Source organism: Oncorhynchus tshawytscha, linkage group LG14 (genome assembly GCF_018296145.1).
Source record: "Oncorhynchus tshawytscha isolate Ot180627B linkage group LG14, Otsh_v2.0, whole genome shotgun sequence".
Classification (NCBI taxonomy): domain Eukaryota; kingdom Metazoa; phylum Chordata; class Actinopteri; order Salmoniformes; family Salmonidae; genus Oncorhynchus; species Oncorhynchus tshawytscha.
The window spans coordinates 20036803-20054961 of NC_056442.1; the positions used below are offsets into that span (position 1 = coordinate 20036803).

At 43.1% G+C, this 18159-nt stretch overlaps 1 protein-coding gene across 1 annotated transcript in view; it reads right to left on the bottom strand.

Annotated features, from left to right (window-relative positions):
* The window catches only part of LOC112266670 (prostacyclin receptor), a 45149-nt gene extending 27644 nt beyond the window's left edge, over positions 1-17505 (bottom strand). The window contains exon 1 of the mRNA XM_024444351.2: positions 15921-17505. Coding sequence (XP_024300119.1) covers positions 15921-16748 — 828 coding nt within the window. The 5' untranslated portion in view covers positions 16749-17505. The remainder of the gene's footprint in view (positions 1-15920) is intronic.
* Positions 17506-18159: the final 654 nt, after the last annotated feature.

Here is an 18159-nt window from a genome sequence, read left to right on the forward strand (position 1 = left end):
ACCTGGATGAGCCTGACAATAGGGTTCTCGATTTCTTCAAACCCTGCCTAGAGCACCTGGGACTAAATGGAGGCTCTGGCTTGTCTACGTGTTTCACTCACCCTCCCCGTTACAGGATTCTCTCCATCCAGTAAGGCCTGAACTTTCATACCTATCGGTGATTGGATGACGTCTCCCCACACATGCAACACTAGCTATTATTGAGCCGGCGAATGCCTTTTCTAAAGGCCAAGTTGGCATCACATTACCAGAGAACAGCAAACAGCTCTCCTTACCTTACAAGCTAATCTTTGCTCAAAGTAGCCTCGGCGTCACACTGGGATTCTGTCTTCTTTCCCACTCAGATCCTGAAAAGGATCGACGCAGGAGATGAGGAGCAGGTACAGGGAGTGAAGGTTTAATAGCCGACGGACATGAAACGGAACAGGAACAGCGTCTGGACAGGAACACATGACAAGCATTTAACGCGGACACAGAGAACACCACCGAGGAACAGACAGATATATACAGGGGCAATCAGCCACGTGAAGGAGTCCAGGTGAATCCAACAAACGTAATGATGGTGCCAGGTGCGTGTAAAGACGGGTAGCTTGGCGCCCTCGAGCGCCAGGGAGGGGGAGCGGGAGCAGGCGTGACAGATCCCACAGTCGGGATCTCTGCTCAGTTCATGTGATTACGTTGGAATTTCCAGACTGAAGGAGAAGGACATTTCTCAGGCTGGCACCCACGACCAAGGCACGTTATAAGCCTCAACGGCTGTACAACATATAGTCAACGGAACATTCATTGGAACATTGCAAAAGCCATTAACAAACGATCATTTGAACGTTACGGAGGTCACAGACACATAATTGCAGAAGAACAGGTCAATATTGTACTGCTGAGCAAGGCACAGTACGAAACGTCAATCTAGAACCTGAGTCATTCAACCAAAGCATCTTTTGACTGGGCCCTAAATAGTGGTTTGGACCGATGTTGATAGTGGTTTTGCGTTATGTAGGCGCCAATGTGAACATTTCAACACTTTTGTGCTTACTGTATACTAAAGTGTTCTGATCCCATATCCCTCTTTCCTCATTTCAACCCTGCCCTCTATTGCTCTCTGTATTGATAAGTAACCTGAAGTACTGATGCTTCACCTGCACGAGAAAAAAAATACCATAGTATACCATGGTATAAATACTATAGTATTCACTGTGGTGTTTTTGCTGACTTTACTGTGGTATTGACTGTAGTGTATTTAGGGGCGGCAGGAAGCCTAGTGGTTAGAGCGTTGGGCCAGAAACCGAAAGGCTGCTAAATCAAATCCCTGAGCTGACAAGAGCGTTCTGCCCCTGAACAAGGCAGTTAAACCCATTGTTCCAAGGCCGTCGTTGTAAATAAGAATTTGTTCTTAAATGACTTGCCTGTTTAAATAAAAAAAATAAAAAAATATACAGTTAACTCTAGTATAAATACTGTAGTAAAAGAAAACTGTAGTAATTAATGTAGTGTCTTTGTAGATTATAGTATACTGTATTTATAGTTAACTCTAGTATAAATACTGTAGTAAAAGAAAACTGTAGTTTATACTATAGTAATTAATTGTGTTTTTGCAGATCGTAGTATATACTATAGTCTTTTTTTAAAACATTTTTGACACAGAAGTGGAGGCTTTTTCCTTCAGGAATCCTACTGGAGAAATAGTAAAATACCACATTTTCAATAACCTGTAGGGAAATCAATAATGCCTACACTTGGCATGTAGGTTTCCTACTTATGGTGTCACAAACTGCGATATGGTGGAGGTAGTATTTATAGTCTATATACTGTAGTATTTACTATAATTTTAAAAAGTGTAGTGTTTTTGGGGTCTGTAGTATTTTTTTCAGACATTACTGTAGTATTTACTAGTAGTTGTTTTTGTCTCCAGATAACACTGTAGTATTTACTGTAGTACTCTACAGTATACTACAACATTCTATAGTAAGTACACATGATCGAGGGATACTACAGTGTAGTTTGGTATTCTACAGTATACTGCAGTTTACTATATAATTCTATAGTAAGTACTGTGGTATTCTATCATATTTTTTCCATGTGGGTAGTTCCCTAGAGGGCGATTAGGGGACGTACGGGGGACGGATAGGGGTGAGGGTCAATGAGGTGAAAGGCACGCTACAGGCAGGCTATTAGTCTGGCCTTGTCAGATGAGTGGGCATGTGTTAACCATATATAGTAAGGAAATAACAGGAGGAGAGGTCATGGAAGTGGGTTTGTTATCTCTTTCACAGAGCACATCTACTCTCCGGAAGACTCCTAACTAGATATGCGGAACTGTGACAACAGCAGGATAAGGTATGCAAGCAGGGGAAGCAGGTAGCCTAGTGGTTAACAGCGTTGGGCCAGTAACCCGAAAGGTCCCCAAGCCGACTAGGTGAAAAATTTGTTAATGTGCCCTTGAGCAATAGCACACAGACCAAAACAATGGACCATGCACTGCTGCACTCCCACATCTTTCACCCTTAAATGTGGTTTGTTATGATCAACTTGCATGATTCTTAACCTCTTATCACACTGACTGAGGGATAAGAGGTTGTCTTAGCTTGTAGAAAAGAACAGACGCTCTGACCTATCCATGCAGACCTCAGTCCTACAGGTTATGGAAATGTTGCTACACTCCTCAAAAACAATACAGTAAATACTGCAGCATACTACAATTTGCAAAAATTCTACAGTAAGTATTTATACTATAGTAAACTGTAAATACTACAGTACACTACACTTATGTCATTTGCAGACTTAACTTTTCAAAACACTACAGTGAATACTACAGTAAAATCCACAAAAACACACCAGTGAATTCTATAGTATTTCTACCATAGTATACTATAGTATCTTTTTCATCTGGGTGAATTACACTCATCACAATTCCACACAATTTGGTTGATACTTTGATTGGAACCTATTTTCACCCACTCAAGACAGCCAAAAGTTTGTTGAATACCCAATGTATTACCACTGTGCTTTACACCAGTGGTTCCCAAACTTTTTAATAGAGTAACCCTTCAAACATTCAACCTCCAGCTGCGTAACCCCTCTAGCACCAGGGTCAGCGCACTCTCAAATGTTATACGATACATTTATTAAAACATAAGAATGAGTGTGAGTTTGTCACAACAAAGCTCGTGGGAAGTGACAAAGAGCTCTTATAGGACCAGGGCACAAATAATAATAATCAATCATTTTGCCCTTTGTTTGACCATCGTACATATAAAACCTTATTTGTTCATCGAAAATTGTGAATAACTCACCACAGGTTAATGAGAAGGGCGTGCTTGAAAGGATGCACATACAGTCGGGCTAAAAGTATTTAGTCAGCCACCAATTGTGCAAGTTCTCCCACTTAAAAAGATGAGAGAGGCCTGTAATTTTCATCATAGGTACACTTCAACTATGACAGACAAAATGAGAAGAAAAAAATCCAGAAAATCACATTGTAGGATTTTTTATGAATTTATTTGCAAATTATGGTGGAAAATAAGTATTTGGTCAATAAACAAAAGTTTCTCAATACTTTGTTATATACTCTTTGTTGGCAATGACAGAGGTCAAACGTTTTCTGTAAGTCTTCACAAGGTTTTCACACACTGTTGCTGGTATTTGGCCTATTCCTCCATGCAGATCTCCTCTAGAGCAGAAATGTTTTGGGGCTGTTGCTGGGCAACACGGACTTTCAACTCCCTCCAAAGATTTTCTATGGGGTTGAGATCTGGAGACTGGCTAGGCCACTCCAGGACCTTGAAATGCTTCTTACGAAACCACAACACATTGCCCGGGTGGTGTGTTTCGGATCATTGTCATGCTGAAAGACCCAGCCACATTTAATCTTCAATACCCTTGCTGATGGAAGGAGGTTTTCACTCAAAATCTCACGATACATGGCCCCATTCATTCTTTCCTTTACACGGATCAGTCGTCCTGGTCCCGAGTTGAGTTTTTACCAAAAAGTTATATTTTGGTTTCATCTGACCATATGACATTCTCCCAATCTTCTTCTGGATCATCCAAATGCTCTCTAGCAAACTTCAGACGGGCCTGGACATGTACTGGCTTAAGCAGGGGGACACGTCTGGCACTGCAGGATTTGAGTCCCTGGCGGCGTAGTGTGTTACTGATGGTAGGCTTTGTTACTTTGGTCCCAGCTCTCTGCAGGTCATTCACCAGGTCCTCCCGTGTGGTTCTTGGATTTTTGCTCACCGTTCTTGTGATCATTTTGACCTCACGGGGTGAGATCTTGCGTGGAGCCCCAGATCGAGGGAGATTATCAGTGGTCTTGTATGTCTTCCATTTCCTAATAATTGCTCCCACAGTTGATTTCTTCAAACCAAGCTGCTTACCTATTGCAGATTCAGTCTTCCCAGCCTGGTGCAGGTCTACAATTTTGTTTCTGGTGTCCTTTGACAGCTCTTTGGTCTTGGCCATAGTGGAGTTTGGAGTGTGACTGTTTAAGGATGTGGACAGGTGTCTTTTATACTGACAACAAGTTCAAACAGGTGCCATTAATACAGGTAACAAGTGGAGGACAGAGGAGCCTCTTAAAGAATCGAATCAAATCAAATTTTATTTGTCACATAATGCTTGTGAAAATGCTTGTGCTTCTAGTTCCGACAATGCACTAATAACCAACAAGTAATCTAACTAACAATTCCAAAACTACTGTCTTATACACAGTGTAAGGGGATATGTACATAAGGATATATGAATGAGTGATGGTACAGAGCAGCATAGGCAAGATACAGTAGATGGTATCGAGTACAGTATATACATATGAGATGAGTATGTAAACAAAGTGGCATAGTTAAAGTGGCTAGTGATACATGTATTACATAAGGATACAGTCGATGATATAGAGTACAGTATATACGTATGCATATGAGATGAATAATGTAGGGTAAGTAACATTACACAAGGTAGCATTGTTTAAAGTGGCTAGTGATATATTTACATAATTTCCCATCAATTCCCATTATTAAAGTGGCTGGAGTTGAGTCAGTGTCAGTGTGTTGGCAGCTGCCACTCAATGTTAGTGGTGGCTGTTTAACAGTCTGATGGCCTTGAGATAGAAGCTGTTTTTCAGTCTCTCGGTCCCAGCTTTGATGCACCTGTACTGACCTCGCCTTCTGGATGATAGCGGGGTGAACAGGCAGTGGCTCGGGTGGTTGATGTCCTTGATGATCTTTATGGCCTTCCTGTAACATCGGGTGGTGTAGGTGTCCTGGAGGGCAGGTAGTTTGCCGCTGGTGGTGCGTTGTGCAGACCTCACTACCCTCTGGAGAGCCTTACGGTTGAGGGCGGAGCAGTTGCCGTACCAGGCTGTGATACAGCCCGCCAGGATGCTCTCGATTGTGCATCTGTAGAAGTTTGTGAGTGCTTTTGGTGACAAGCCAAATTTCTTCAGCCTCCTGAGGTTGAAGAGGCGCTGCTGCGCCTTCTTCACGATGCTGTCTGTGTGAGTGGACCAATTCAGTTTGTCTGTGATGTGTATGCCGAGGAACTTAAAACTTGCTACCCTCTCCACTACTGTTCCATCGATGTGGATAGGGGGGTGTTCCCTCTGCTGTTTCCTGAAGTCCACAATCATCTCCTTAGTTTTGTTGACGTTGAGTGTGAGGTTATTTTCCTGACACCACACTCCGAGGGCCCTCACCTCCTCCCTGTAGGCCGTCTCGTCGTTGTTGGTAATCAAGCCTACCACTGTTGTGTCGTCCGCAAACTTGATGATTGAGTTGGAGGCGTGCGTGGCCACGCAGTCGTGGGTGAACAGGGAGTACAGGAGAGGGCTCAGAACGCACCCTTGTGGGGCCCCAGTGTTGAGGATCAGCGGGGAGGAGATGTTGTTGCCTACCCTCACCACCTGGGGGCGGCCCGTCAGGAAGTCCAGTACCCAGTTGCACAGGGCGGGGTCGAGACCCAGGGTCTCGAGCTTGATGACGAGCTTGGAGGGTACTATGGTGTTGAATGCCGAGCTGTAGTCAATGAACAGCATTCTCACATAGGAAGTTACAGGTCTGTGAGAGCCAGAAATCTTGCTTGTTTGTAGGTGACCAAATACTTATTTTCCACCATAATTTGCAAATAAATTCATTAAAAATCCTACAATGTGATTTTCTGGATTTTTTTTCTAATTTTGTCTGTCATAATTGAAGTGTAACTATGATGAAAATTACAGGCCTCTCTCATCTTTTTAAGTGGGAGAACTTGCACAATTGGTGGCTGACTAAATACTTTTTTGCCCCACTGTAACTCTGCAATGTTGGGTTGTATTGGAGAGTCGCAGTCTTATTAAATAATTTTCCACACACAGTCTGTGCCTCTATTTAGTTTAAATGCTACTGAGGGCCGAGAATCCACTCTCACATAGGTACGTGGTTGCAAAGGGTATCAGTGTCTTAACAGTGTGATTGGCCAAGGCAGAATACTCTGAGCGCAGCACAATCCAGAAATCTGGCAGTGGCCTCTGAATAAATTCAAATTTTCACAGAACCGCTTGTTGCAATTTCGATGAGGCTCTCTTGTTCAGATATCAGTCAGTGGACTGGAGGCAGGGCATGAAAGGGATAACGAATCCAGTTGTTTGTGTCATCCTTTTCGGGAAAGTACCTCTGTAACTTTGCACCTAACTCACTCAGGTGCTTCGCTGTATCACATTAAGCTTCAGTTCATTTGCACACAAAAAAAATCATACCATGATGGAAATACCTGTTTGTTGTCCTTGTTAATACAGACGGAGAAGAGCTCCAACTTCTTAATCATAGCCTCATTTTTTTCAACCCACATTGAATATAGTTGTGGAGAGTCCCTGTAATCCTAGATTCAGATCATTCAGGTGAGAAAAAACATCACCCAGATAGGCCAGTCCTGTGAGAAACTTGACATCATGCAAGTGGTCAGACAAGTGAAAATGATGGTCAGTAAAAGAAAACTTTAAGCTCATCTCTCAATTAAAAAAATGTGTTAATACTTTGCCCCTTGATAACCAGCGCACTTATGTACATTGTAAAAGCGTTACATGGTCGCTGCCCATATCATTGCGTAGTGCAGAAAATACACGAGAGTTCAGGGACCTTGCTTTAACAAAGTTAACCATTTTCACCGTGGTGTCCAAAATGTCTTTAAGCTTTCAGGCATGCCCCCAAGGGCAGAATACTGAATAAGAGCCTCTCGGTGGATGCTGCAGTGTACCCAAGTGGCGTCGGGAGCAACTGCTTGCACGTGCGTTACCACTCCACTATTTCTCCCTGACACGGCTTTTGCGCCATCAGCAGCAGTTACGTTTGGTTACATACGGACAGTTAGTGGAATTCCTGCTAGAGAGTAACGGTTAATGTGATTGGATGTTAATTATTCGACTAGGCTACCTGTATTTGACATTGTGTTGTTGTACACTAGATGGTTTAATTAGATTTTTGGCAGTGAAACGAGGCTACTCAGGCAATCTGGGGTTTACTTGATAGCTACCTACACAAATAGCTAGCTAGAACAAAGTGTAATAAGATAAATTCATTTAAAAAGATTAAAAGCTACAAATAAGTTTCCAGAACTGTTGGAAAATATAAATTGACTGTTTGAAAATGTGAAGAAGTATTAATTATTTAAAAAATATATTTATATATTTTTTTTAAATGTGATTCACATTTTTATTTGGGGTACCCCCGACAGCATTGTGTGTACCACCCCAGTTTGAGAATACCTGCTCTATATCAAATTTCAGTCAGACTGCCCAGCCAATCCGAGCCCCCTACACAACTTCCCACCCATGTTTTTTTTATGCCTCAAGGGAAAGGTTTGCAAAACAAAAGTTGAACATACACATACACCTACACATACACCCACATATTAACACACAAACCCATTTCACCCTCCATATAATTCATATCATAGGCATCATAGTACTGTAGAGCTCTTTTTACTTGCACACAATATAGCTGGGTCACCTCGTCCTGCCCCTATGGGTCCAAGGCCCTGCAGCGCCCCAACCCAAAACACCCCACTCAGCTTTAGGATCTTAGTGAAACATTCATTATTGGTTTCAGGTGTTTCAGAGTGTTTCAGACTGTCAACAGTACAGCAGACTCCCAGGACCAGGAATGAGCAGCCCAGCAGCTAAGGATTAGCCCCAGCAGCCTTCACAAGACCTCAACATATGGTATCAGGTAGGCTGTCATTACAAATAAGAATTTGTTCTTAACTGACTTGGCTAGTTAAATAAAGGTTAAATATATATATATATATATATCTATATATATATATATATATATATCTTTTTTTAAATATGTCCCCTTTTGTGCTTAACAGCTCCAGCAGGATAATAACATTTCTGAGTGCATGCTATTCAGTTTCACTGGCAGTTACTACCCTCTATGGATGGTCTTGAACTGCATAAATTGATGTCTGAGATGATATGAACATGACTGGGCATTCTAACATACCTGTATCCATTCATCATCATCAATAGCTTCTCCCAGGTCTTGCTGACATTTTGTTTTACATGTTTTGTGTCAATGGAAAAATTCTTGCAAAAGTATTAAAAATAGAAAACAGAAATACCTTATTTACATAAGTATTCAGACCCTTTGATATTAGACTCGAAATTGAGCTCAGGTGCATCCTGTTTCCATTGATCATCCTTGAGATGTTTCTACAACTTGATTGGAGTCCACCTGTGGTAAATTCAATTGATTGGATATGATTTGGAAAGGCACACACCTGTCTATATAAGGTTGACAGTGCCGTTGACAGTGCATGTCAGAGCAAAAACCAAGCTATGAGGTGGAAGGAATTGTCCGTAGAGCTCCGAGACAGGATTGTATCGAGGCACACTTCTGGGGAAGGGTACCAAAACATTTCTGCCACATTGAAGGTCCCCAAGAACACAGTGGCCTCCATCATTCTTAAATGGAAGGAGTTTTCTCCAGAGCGCTCAAGACCTCAGACTGGGGCAAAAGGTCTCCTTCCAACAGGACAATGACCCTAAGCACACAGCCAAGATAACGTAGGAGTGGCTTCGGGACAAGTCTCTGAATGTCCTTGAGTGGCTCAGCCCAAGCCCGGACTTGAACCCGATCTAACATCTCTGGATAGACCTGAAAATAGATGTGCAGCGACGCTCCCCATCCACCCTGAAAAAGCATGAGAGGATCTGCAGGGAAGAATGGGAGAAACTCCCCAAATACAGGTGCACCAAGCTTGTAGCGTCAAACCTAAAAGACTGAAGGCTGTAATTGCTGCCAAAGGTGCTTCAACAAAGTACTGAGTAAAGTATCTGAACACTTGATTAAGGGGATTGAATCCATTTTAAAATATGGCTGTAACATAACAAAATGTGGGAAAAGGGAAGGGGTCTGAATACTTTCCGAATGCACTGCAAGCTACAGATGTGTTTTTTGCATTTTTGCATTTAGTTTTTTGCATTGGATGCGTCTCAATCCACCCCTCCGCCGATGTCGCACTTCCGCATCTGCGTTGAAAGGGGACAGAGCTAGAGCGGTGTTTGTCAGACCACGAGACATCTGTGTTGAAAGGGGACAGAGCTAGAGCGGTGTTTGTCAGACCACGAGACATCTGTGTTGAAAGGGGACAGAGCTAGAGCGGTGTTTGTCAGACCATGAGACATCTGTGTTGAAAGGGGACAGAGCTAGAGCGGTGTTTGTCAGACCACGAGACATCTGTGTTGAAATGGGACAGAGCTAGAGCGGTGTTTGTCAGACCACGAGACATCTGCGTTGAAAGGGGACAGAGCTAGAGCGGTGTTTGTCAGACCACAAGACATCTGTGTTGAAATGGGACAGAGCTAGAGCGGTGTTTGTCAGACCACGAGACATCTGTGTTGAAATGGGACAGAGCTAGAGCGGTGTTTGTCAGACCACAAGACATCTGCGTTGAAAGGGGACAGAGCTAGAGCGGTGTTTGTCAGACCACAAGACATCTGCGTTGAAAGGGGACAGAGCTAGAGCGGTGTTTGTCAGACCACAAGACATCTGCGTTGAAAGGGGACAGAGCTAGAGCGGTGTTTGTCAGACCACAAGACATCTGCGTTGAAAGGGGACAGAGCTAGAGCGGTGTTTGTCAGACCACAAGACATCTGCGTTGAAATGGGACAGAGCTAGAGCGGTGTTTGTCAGACCACGAGACATCTGTGTTGAAAGGGGACAGAGCTAGAGCGGTGTTTGTCAGACCACAAGACATCTGCGTTGAAAGGGGACAGAGCTAGAGCGGTGTTTGTCAGACCACGAGACATCTGTGTTGAAAGGGGACAGAGCTAGAGCGGTGTTTGTCAGACCATGAGACATCTGTGTTGAAAGGGGACAGAGCTAGAGCGGTGTTTGTCAGACCATGAGACACCCCGAAAAATCGGTCTTCTCACAAAATCATCCATAGCATCCAAACTTTTTGGCCTACAAACTATTATGACCCCTCTATGGAAAGATGGGACTGGTCTGAAGTCGGTACAGCCAATCTCCCAGCTTCTGCCTGTAGTGTCCGAACCTTTTGGGCTACACACTAATATGTTGTTTTGCTCTAGGATGCCCACAGGCCTCACAATACTTGTCTGAATGTCCCCCTGGTACCAGTTGGGAAAAAATGAATGGAAATACAGTTTTTCTTTATTTGTACTATTTTCTACATTGTAGAATAATAGCGAAGACATCAAAACTATGAAATAATATATTAAATATAAATACATATATTATATACCTGAGATTCTTCAAAGTAGCCACCCTTTGCCTTCATGACAGCTTTGCAGATTCTTGGCATTCCCTGTATTTTGTATTTTTTTAAGTGGTCTTAAAATTCAAAATCAACTAGAAAAAATATTCTTGGTATGAACTTCTTAAAAAAAAAAAATCCACATAGCATTTAAAAACCATGTCAGCCCCTATTATGTCCATGTAGCTTTTTATGTGATTTGTTAAGGAAAATTTTACACCTCAACTAATTCAGGCTTGGTTAAACAAAGGGGTTGAATACTTATGCAACAACTATATTTGATTCATTTGATTTTATATTCACCTTTAAAAAATATGAATAATCTTCCACTTTAACATGAGTATTTTGTTGACCAAAATGACAATTACATCTATTTGAATCCCACTTTGTAACACAACAAAGTGTGAAGAAATTAACGGGGTCTGAATACTTTTGCAAGGCACTATAAATAACCAATGACATTTACAATCAAATCGATAAAAGCATCAGACCATCGAATGTTCACCAGAGAAAAAGGACTTCCGCTCTTATACACATCAGACAGATGTATTACATACACAAACGCATCCCAAAACACAGTCACATCTCGGTGTGATAGATCAGCCACAGTGACGCACTATAACCCCTCAGAGCGTCAAGGGCGATCGTTTAACGATACCAATCTATTCTGCTCCGTGTCACAAACGCTTTCGGCAACCACATGCAGGATGTAAATCAAAGCAGGGTGAAAAGGAATTGAAGGCCATATGGGCAGCGCTAAGAGGCCTAGGTAAATACAGTCTGGCAGTGACCAACAAATTACAATACTGCACATAGCTACTGACCTTGAGTCAGATTTGAGAAGTAGGCTCCAGATTGAAACATGAAAAGAAGTCTAAAAGGGAACTTTGTCAGCTGATGCAATGTCTGCAGTCCAATGTTACACATTGTCGTACCTTTCACCGTTTCACACCTGAAAAATTGCCTCCTCAATAAACCACAAAGCAAACGTTATAAATACCTACAGACTCCATCATCAAATGTTGGTCTGAGCCTGCGATGTTAATGAAACAACCACATTTTCTGTCTGGATTCAATTTAGTGTTGGGGAACCAATCTTATTCTAACCACAATTGCACTCATAACTGTACAGATGTAAAGTGGTTACAGAATGATTCTGTGGTTACAGAATGACACTAAAATCTCCCTCAGTTTTTGATGTGACAACGTTTTCCAGAAATTCTGTAAATATCTATATTTACTCCGAATTAAGATTCAAAGATGTCTGCAGAAAGAAGGGGATGTCCGCTATGATAGGACGCCTTGAGTTCGAATAAGTCTATTTTGCTTAAATGAACTACAATAAGTGAAGTGGATTTAACATCTGATAAAACATGTTAAACTCATTCCAAGGAGGACCAAGTGTCTGTGGGTTTCCGCTCCACCCTTGTACAGTCGTGGCCAAAAGTTTTGAGAATGACACAAATATGAATTTTCACAAAGTCTGCTGCCTCAGTTTGTATGATGGCAATTGGCATATACTCCAGAATGTTATGAAGAGTGATCAGATGCAAATTAAATGAATCCCCAAGAAGTTAATTAATTGACAGCATGCCAGGGCAGATTGCAGAGGACTTGAAAAAGAAGGGTCAACACTGCAAATGTTGACTCTTTGCATCAACTTCATGTAATTGTCAAATAAAAGCCTTTGACACGTATGAAATGCTTGTAATTATATTTCAGTATTCCATAGTAACATCTGACAAAAATATCTAAAGACACTGAAGCAGCAAACTTTGTGGAAATTAATATGTGTCATTCTCAAAAGTTTTGGCCACGACTGTACTTGATTGATGAATTAAGGTCACTAACTAGTAAAGAACTCCCCTCACCTGGTTGTCTAGGTCTTGAAAGGAAAAACCTGCAGACACTAGGCCCTCCATGGAATGAGTTTAACAACTCTGCAATAACAGAATGATGGTAACAGAATGACACCATGGGTCCCTGATCTGTACTATACAGAAATGCCGAACTATGAATGTCATTCTCTTCATGGTGATATCCTGAATAGGTACACGAAGGTAGAAAAATGTAATATCCTCATGCTTGGGTATTATTCTACACATTGGCTATTATTCTAATGAGCTCCGCCCCCAAACAAGACCAAATGTGGTTGGTCCGGAATGGACCAAATCTGTACCAATCATAGACGTGTCTATGATTATAGTCGAGACGTTTGGACATCACAGAGTAGCACAGTAGAGTAGAGCACAGCAGAACACAGCACAGCCGTGTAGAGTACTGTATTGTTAAGTAGAGTACAGTACACTACATAATACTGTACTCTACTCTAGTGTGCTTTACTGTACTGTCCTATACTCTACTTATTTATACTGTACCTTGTGACTTGGTGACTACTATGAATTACCATTGTAGCCAATTCAGTTGCAGTCATTTTGTTACAGATTTTCTGTTACCGATTTGGTAACCGAATGACACATTTTAATCACTTAATAAATCATAAACCAAATTGCTTTCAGTAAAAACACTAAACACTAAAAAAAAACACTAAATCGGTAGGTCTGCCTTTACTTGGTACTTCTGTAAACGTTGAAGATTTTTGGTGACAGAATGACAGAATGCTTTGAAGAATTGATATATGCCTTCACGGAGCCTTTTCCATGAATATGACCTACCTACACTGCATCAAGCAGCACCAGTCCAGCTGGTTACTCATCTCTTCTCCTCTTTTTCTGGTTTTCAATCTCCCTCCCTCCCTCCCCCTCCCTCCCTCACCCCATCCATTCCTTCCAGAGTGGACAGATTGAAAGCTAACACATCCTCCTCTTATCAGCCCAAATGCACCACATGCATCTCTTCTTTCCGTCTCGCTCACATTTGCATGTTCCAGCCAAGCCTCACTAAGAGCTTGTGGCGGTACTGAAAGCAGACCGCTGTACGAAAAAGCATCTATTCTTCAGCGCCTGGCATTGTGCTCTACTGTATAGTGTTACAGCAACGTGTTTTTGCGTTCCATTAAATAAGAATTGGACAGAGAGACGGCGGCGTGCCTGTGAGTCTAAGTGTGTGTGGACTGTACGTATGTGTGCTCAGTATTGACAGGAGGGGTAAGTGAATTACATAAACTAGACTCTCTATCCCACTGCCACTCGTCCATATTAAAGAGGGAATCATAGAAACGCGAGTAGTTTCTTTCCTCCATCCTGCATCTCCTCTTGCTCAGGTGTCCATCATGTTCCAGCAATCTTACACTCTAAAAACCCACATCTCAACTACAGGTCTGGGGCTGTAAGGCAAAGCAGCAGGGCTTAGCTGGGAGGAGAGAGAGACTGCTGCATTGACATGCACTGTGCTGAACTGCACTCATCTCATCCTATACACACTCCTCTATTGCCTCGCTCTAATCCACTCATAGTCACACACACACACACACACACACACACACGCAGTGTGGCATGTTTGAGGTGGTGTGTGAGTCAGTCAGTTGGGCGATTCCTTAATAACAGGCTATTTAATTCATCAGCAGACTAACAGCCTTAACGTGCCCTGCATGCCTGGTCGGTATTTGGCCAAGATTACTACAAGTGTAGATAGCGGGCTAGACTAATTTACCAATCTAACAATTGTTTGTCTAATTGAATGACTGTCAAAGAGAAACAAGAGAGAAACTGCCAATGCACAACTAAAGCGGGTATCGGGTTTCACAGGCCCAGGCCGAACCTGCAGGGCAATCTTTCTTACCATCTGCATGTGAATCAAACTGACTCGATCTACACATTTAGTAGTATGCCACAAGTATGCCAAATCATTGCTGGAGGTTGGAGGAAATTCTACCCCCACAGATGCCGTCTGGTTCAAGAAGTGACTCAGGAGTCAGGATGTGCCTGCATATCCCCCCCCCCCACCCCAAGGTATCAACCACAGCTCCTGACAGACTGCAACAAGACAGTTCCTTAAAAACCGCTCTGTCATCTTTCTGTCTCATCATGGAGTATTACCCACAGGCAGCAGAGAGACCTCGGGGAGAAGATTGGTATGGAATGACTCAAAGAAAAAGGGCAACAGTTGACATTACAGTCAATTATCCTCATTCCTTGGAGTTACTCTTTAACTACTTTGGCAACTGGAATGCCATTACTCAACTGTACTTAGTAGCACAAATCAATGATTGAACTTAAATCAAAGGAAACTGGCAAGCTTATTCAGTATGCAATCAAGGATAGCAGGCGTATATCTTTACACTCAAACAGTGACTTTCAGCAAAACATAGATTGTTTTGGTTTCAACCCGCACTATATCAGTATTTCAACAAATGTCCATATGTATGTCTGTGTGTGTGTGTGTGTGTCTGTGTCTGTGTGTGTGGTAACAGCCAGAAGGGACAGGGACAGGAGGGTGCCTCCCCAACTCAGTGTCAAACCCACTGAACAGCACCCACAAGCAGAGACCCGCCCCACAGCCCTCTGAGAAGGGAAGGGCCAGATCCAGTCCTCCAGGGCTGGCAGGTTTAGCACACACCTTTCAATTAGAGTAGCAAAACATCAACGGTCAGGTTTATTTTACAATCCAAATGACGGTCTGGTTACGCAACCACGCAACCAAACCTCTCTGGGCATTGGATATGTCATAAGGAACGGCCCCATTGGGAGTAGAGGAGAAGAGACAGGCCCGCTTGTTTTTTTTAAAACAGTTTCTTCCTTGGAACAAAGTTCTCCCACATCGGATGCTTCCTCAAAAGCATTGTGGTTCTTATTTTCACTTCAATATCAAGACACTAAAGCGATCTAACAGTGAGCGAGATGGCACAGCATGCCATTGTTTACACAGAATGTGTGTACAGAGAGAGATCAGGAGCATAGCGAAGTGGTTTTGAATATCTAATAGCCACAGTATAACAGTGTACTGTAGGGTCATGACTTAGGTATCGGACAGAATCACATACAGAGAGATCCAGACCGAGAGGATAAGACAAGTGAAGAGACACAAAAGAGAAAGAGGTCACTCGGCCAAAGGGAAAAGTGAGTAAATACAGTGAGTCACACAGAGTTTGAGTTGCAGATAAGTCACAGAACATGTGTCAGTCATAGCTTGGGGCCACACGTATATGCACACACATAATCGAACACACACAACAACAAACACACAGGGATATGGGTCAGAGATCAACTCACAGTGAGCGGCAAGGAGCAGACAACGAAGATGACCGTCATGGAGGCCAGCAGCATCAGGTGGTCCATCTCCTCCTCCCCCTGTCCGAACCAGCCCAGACTCATCTTCCTCTTCCTCCCTCCATTCCCCACCGAACCACGCCGTGTCATCTGGCTTCGGTGCATCCGGCACAGGCTGACGATCACCGAGCCGTTGCACACAAACACCGCCACAATCAGCAGCGCCATGACCGAGGCGTAGGACAGCGAGAATGCCAGAACCTTCCTCTCTTCGTCCGCCCCCTCGCCCACCGCCTCCATCTTGATGAAGCACCACGTGCCCGGGCAGTACTGCTTGTGGCGGCCGTAGCCGAAGAATGGCAAAACACAGAAGGCGCAGGTGAAGACGTAGATAAGCAGGAGGGCCACCTTGGCGAAGCTGCGTCGGACGCACTTGGAGTAAAAATAGGGGTGGCTGATGGCCAGGCAGCGCTCCACGGCCATGGCACAGAGGATGAGCATGGAGGCCAGGCCGAAGAAGGTCATGGCAAAGGCGAAGAGGCCACAGAGTCCCTGGTCCCCAGTGAGCCCCAGCAGGGATCGCTGGCGGGCGTAGCACACAAACACCAATGGGCTGAGGAAGCAGGTTCCCAGCAGGTCAGTCAGGGCCAGTCCCGTCACCAGGATGCAGAAGACGGAGGACTTGGTGCGCCGCTCCTTCTGGTGGACCCCCAGGATGGCCAGGGCGATGAAGTTCCCCATCACCCCCAGGATGAACATCACCGTGCTCACCACCGGGTTCCCGTCCGTGTGGATATGGGTGCTGTTCTCGCAGCTCTCGTTCGACAGCATGACTCGAGGTTCAGTGTGTGTTTGTGTGTGTGTGTGTGTGTGTGTGTGTGTGTGTGTGTGTGTTGTGTGTCAGGCTGTCAGTGTTGTGGTGGGCCCCCTCAAGCTCTTAAAGTCACCCTTTTTTTGCAGCAGAAAAGGCTATGGTAAGTGTTAAGACCCAAAAACGGTTGAATCAACGTTCTTTCCACTCATTTCAAGCAAAAATGTCAATTTGATGACCATGAGTCAACCTCGAAAACAATTTTTTTCACCCAACTTTTGACCTAATTCCAATGACATGGTGACATGTTTTGTTGATTTCAGGTTGAATTCACGTTAGCTGACAACTCAAAACTAGACATTGAACTGACGTCTGTGACCAATGGTTTGGCATTGTTGAATCATTGTGATTCAGTGGATTTCCCCCAAATTGTTTCCATTTCTCTTGTTGCTCTTCTGTAAAGTTTCCAAAGTCTCCAAGGTATAAAACGGTTCTCTTTCTTAAAGAAAACACGCAACTATTTAGGGATCCATTGCGCAAGAGCAGTTCAAACGATATTGGCATTCATGAGTAATAAATAACACTGTGTATAGGAACGAAACAAGCTCAACTCTTACCAAACGGGTCTCAATTGGCAATAAAAATCGACTGCCACTCCATATCTTTTGATCAGTCTGTTCTATAGTCCCCCTTGTCCTTCTCCGAAACTCTACCTCTCCGACTGTCGCAAGCATCTGTCTGACAGCTAGTGATAAAGAGTGCGTAGTGCATGTGTCACTTTCTGCTCTCTCTCTCTCGCACTCTTTCGCCCACGCGTTGCCTACACACACACTCTCTCTCTCTCTCGCACTTTCATTCTCTCTCGCTCTCAGTCCCCGAGACTGTTAAATGTACTGCTCTAGGTCATATAACATATCAGAAATGCTACATGTTTCAAAGACTATCCGCTTTTCGAGGTGATTCGAGGTGATTTTTAGGTTTTCAAATGTTTCATAATTTGCATATGGCAAAAATATTTTTCCTCTCTAATTTTCTCTAACCACCTTCAAGAAACCCAGTGACGAACCATACCGTACTATATAGCCTTACATGACAATTGTTTTTGTTATAAAAAAAATATGAGACATTTAATTACTTACAAAGTCATCTTTATTTTGAACCCAATTTCTTTGCCTCGGAATTAATGCTTTATTAATTTGATACCTCATCCATGAGCTAGAATTGTGTAATTCTATGTATTAGGTCATTAAGATTTTTTTTAAACGTCGTTCTAATATCTTTAGAATTCAGAGATTTTTGGCCAGAATACAAACCACAATTACAATCTCATTATGATGCAACAATTAGCTAAATATTAGAACCCTAGAATGTTACAACAACCAGAAGAAACAACGAAAAAAACCGCATCCATTCACTAAACTACTTTTTTAA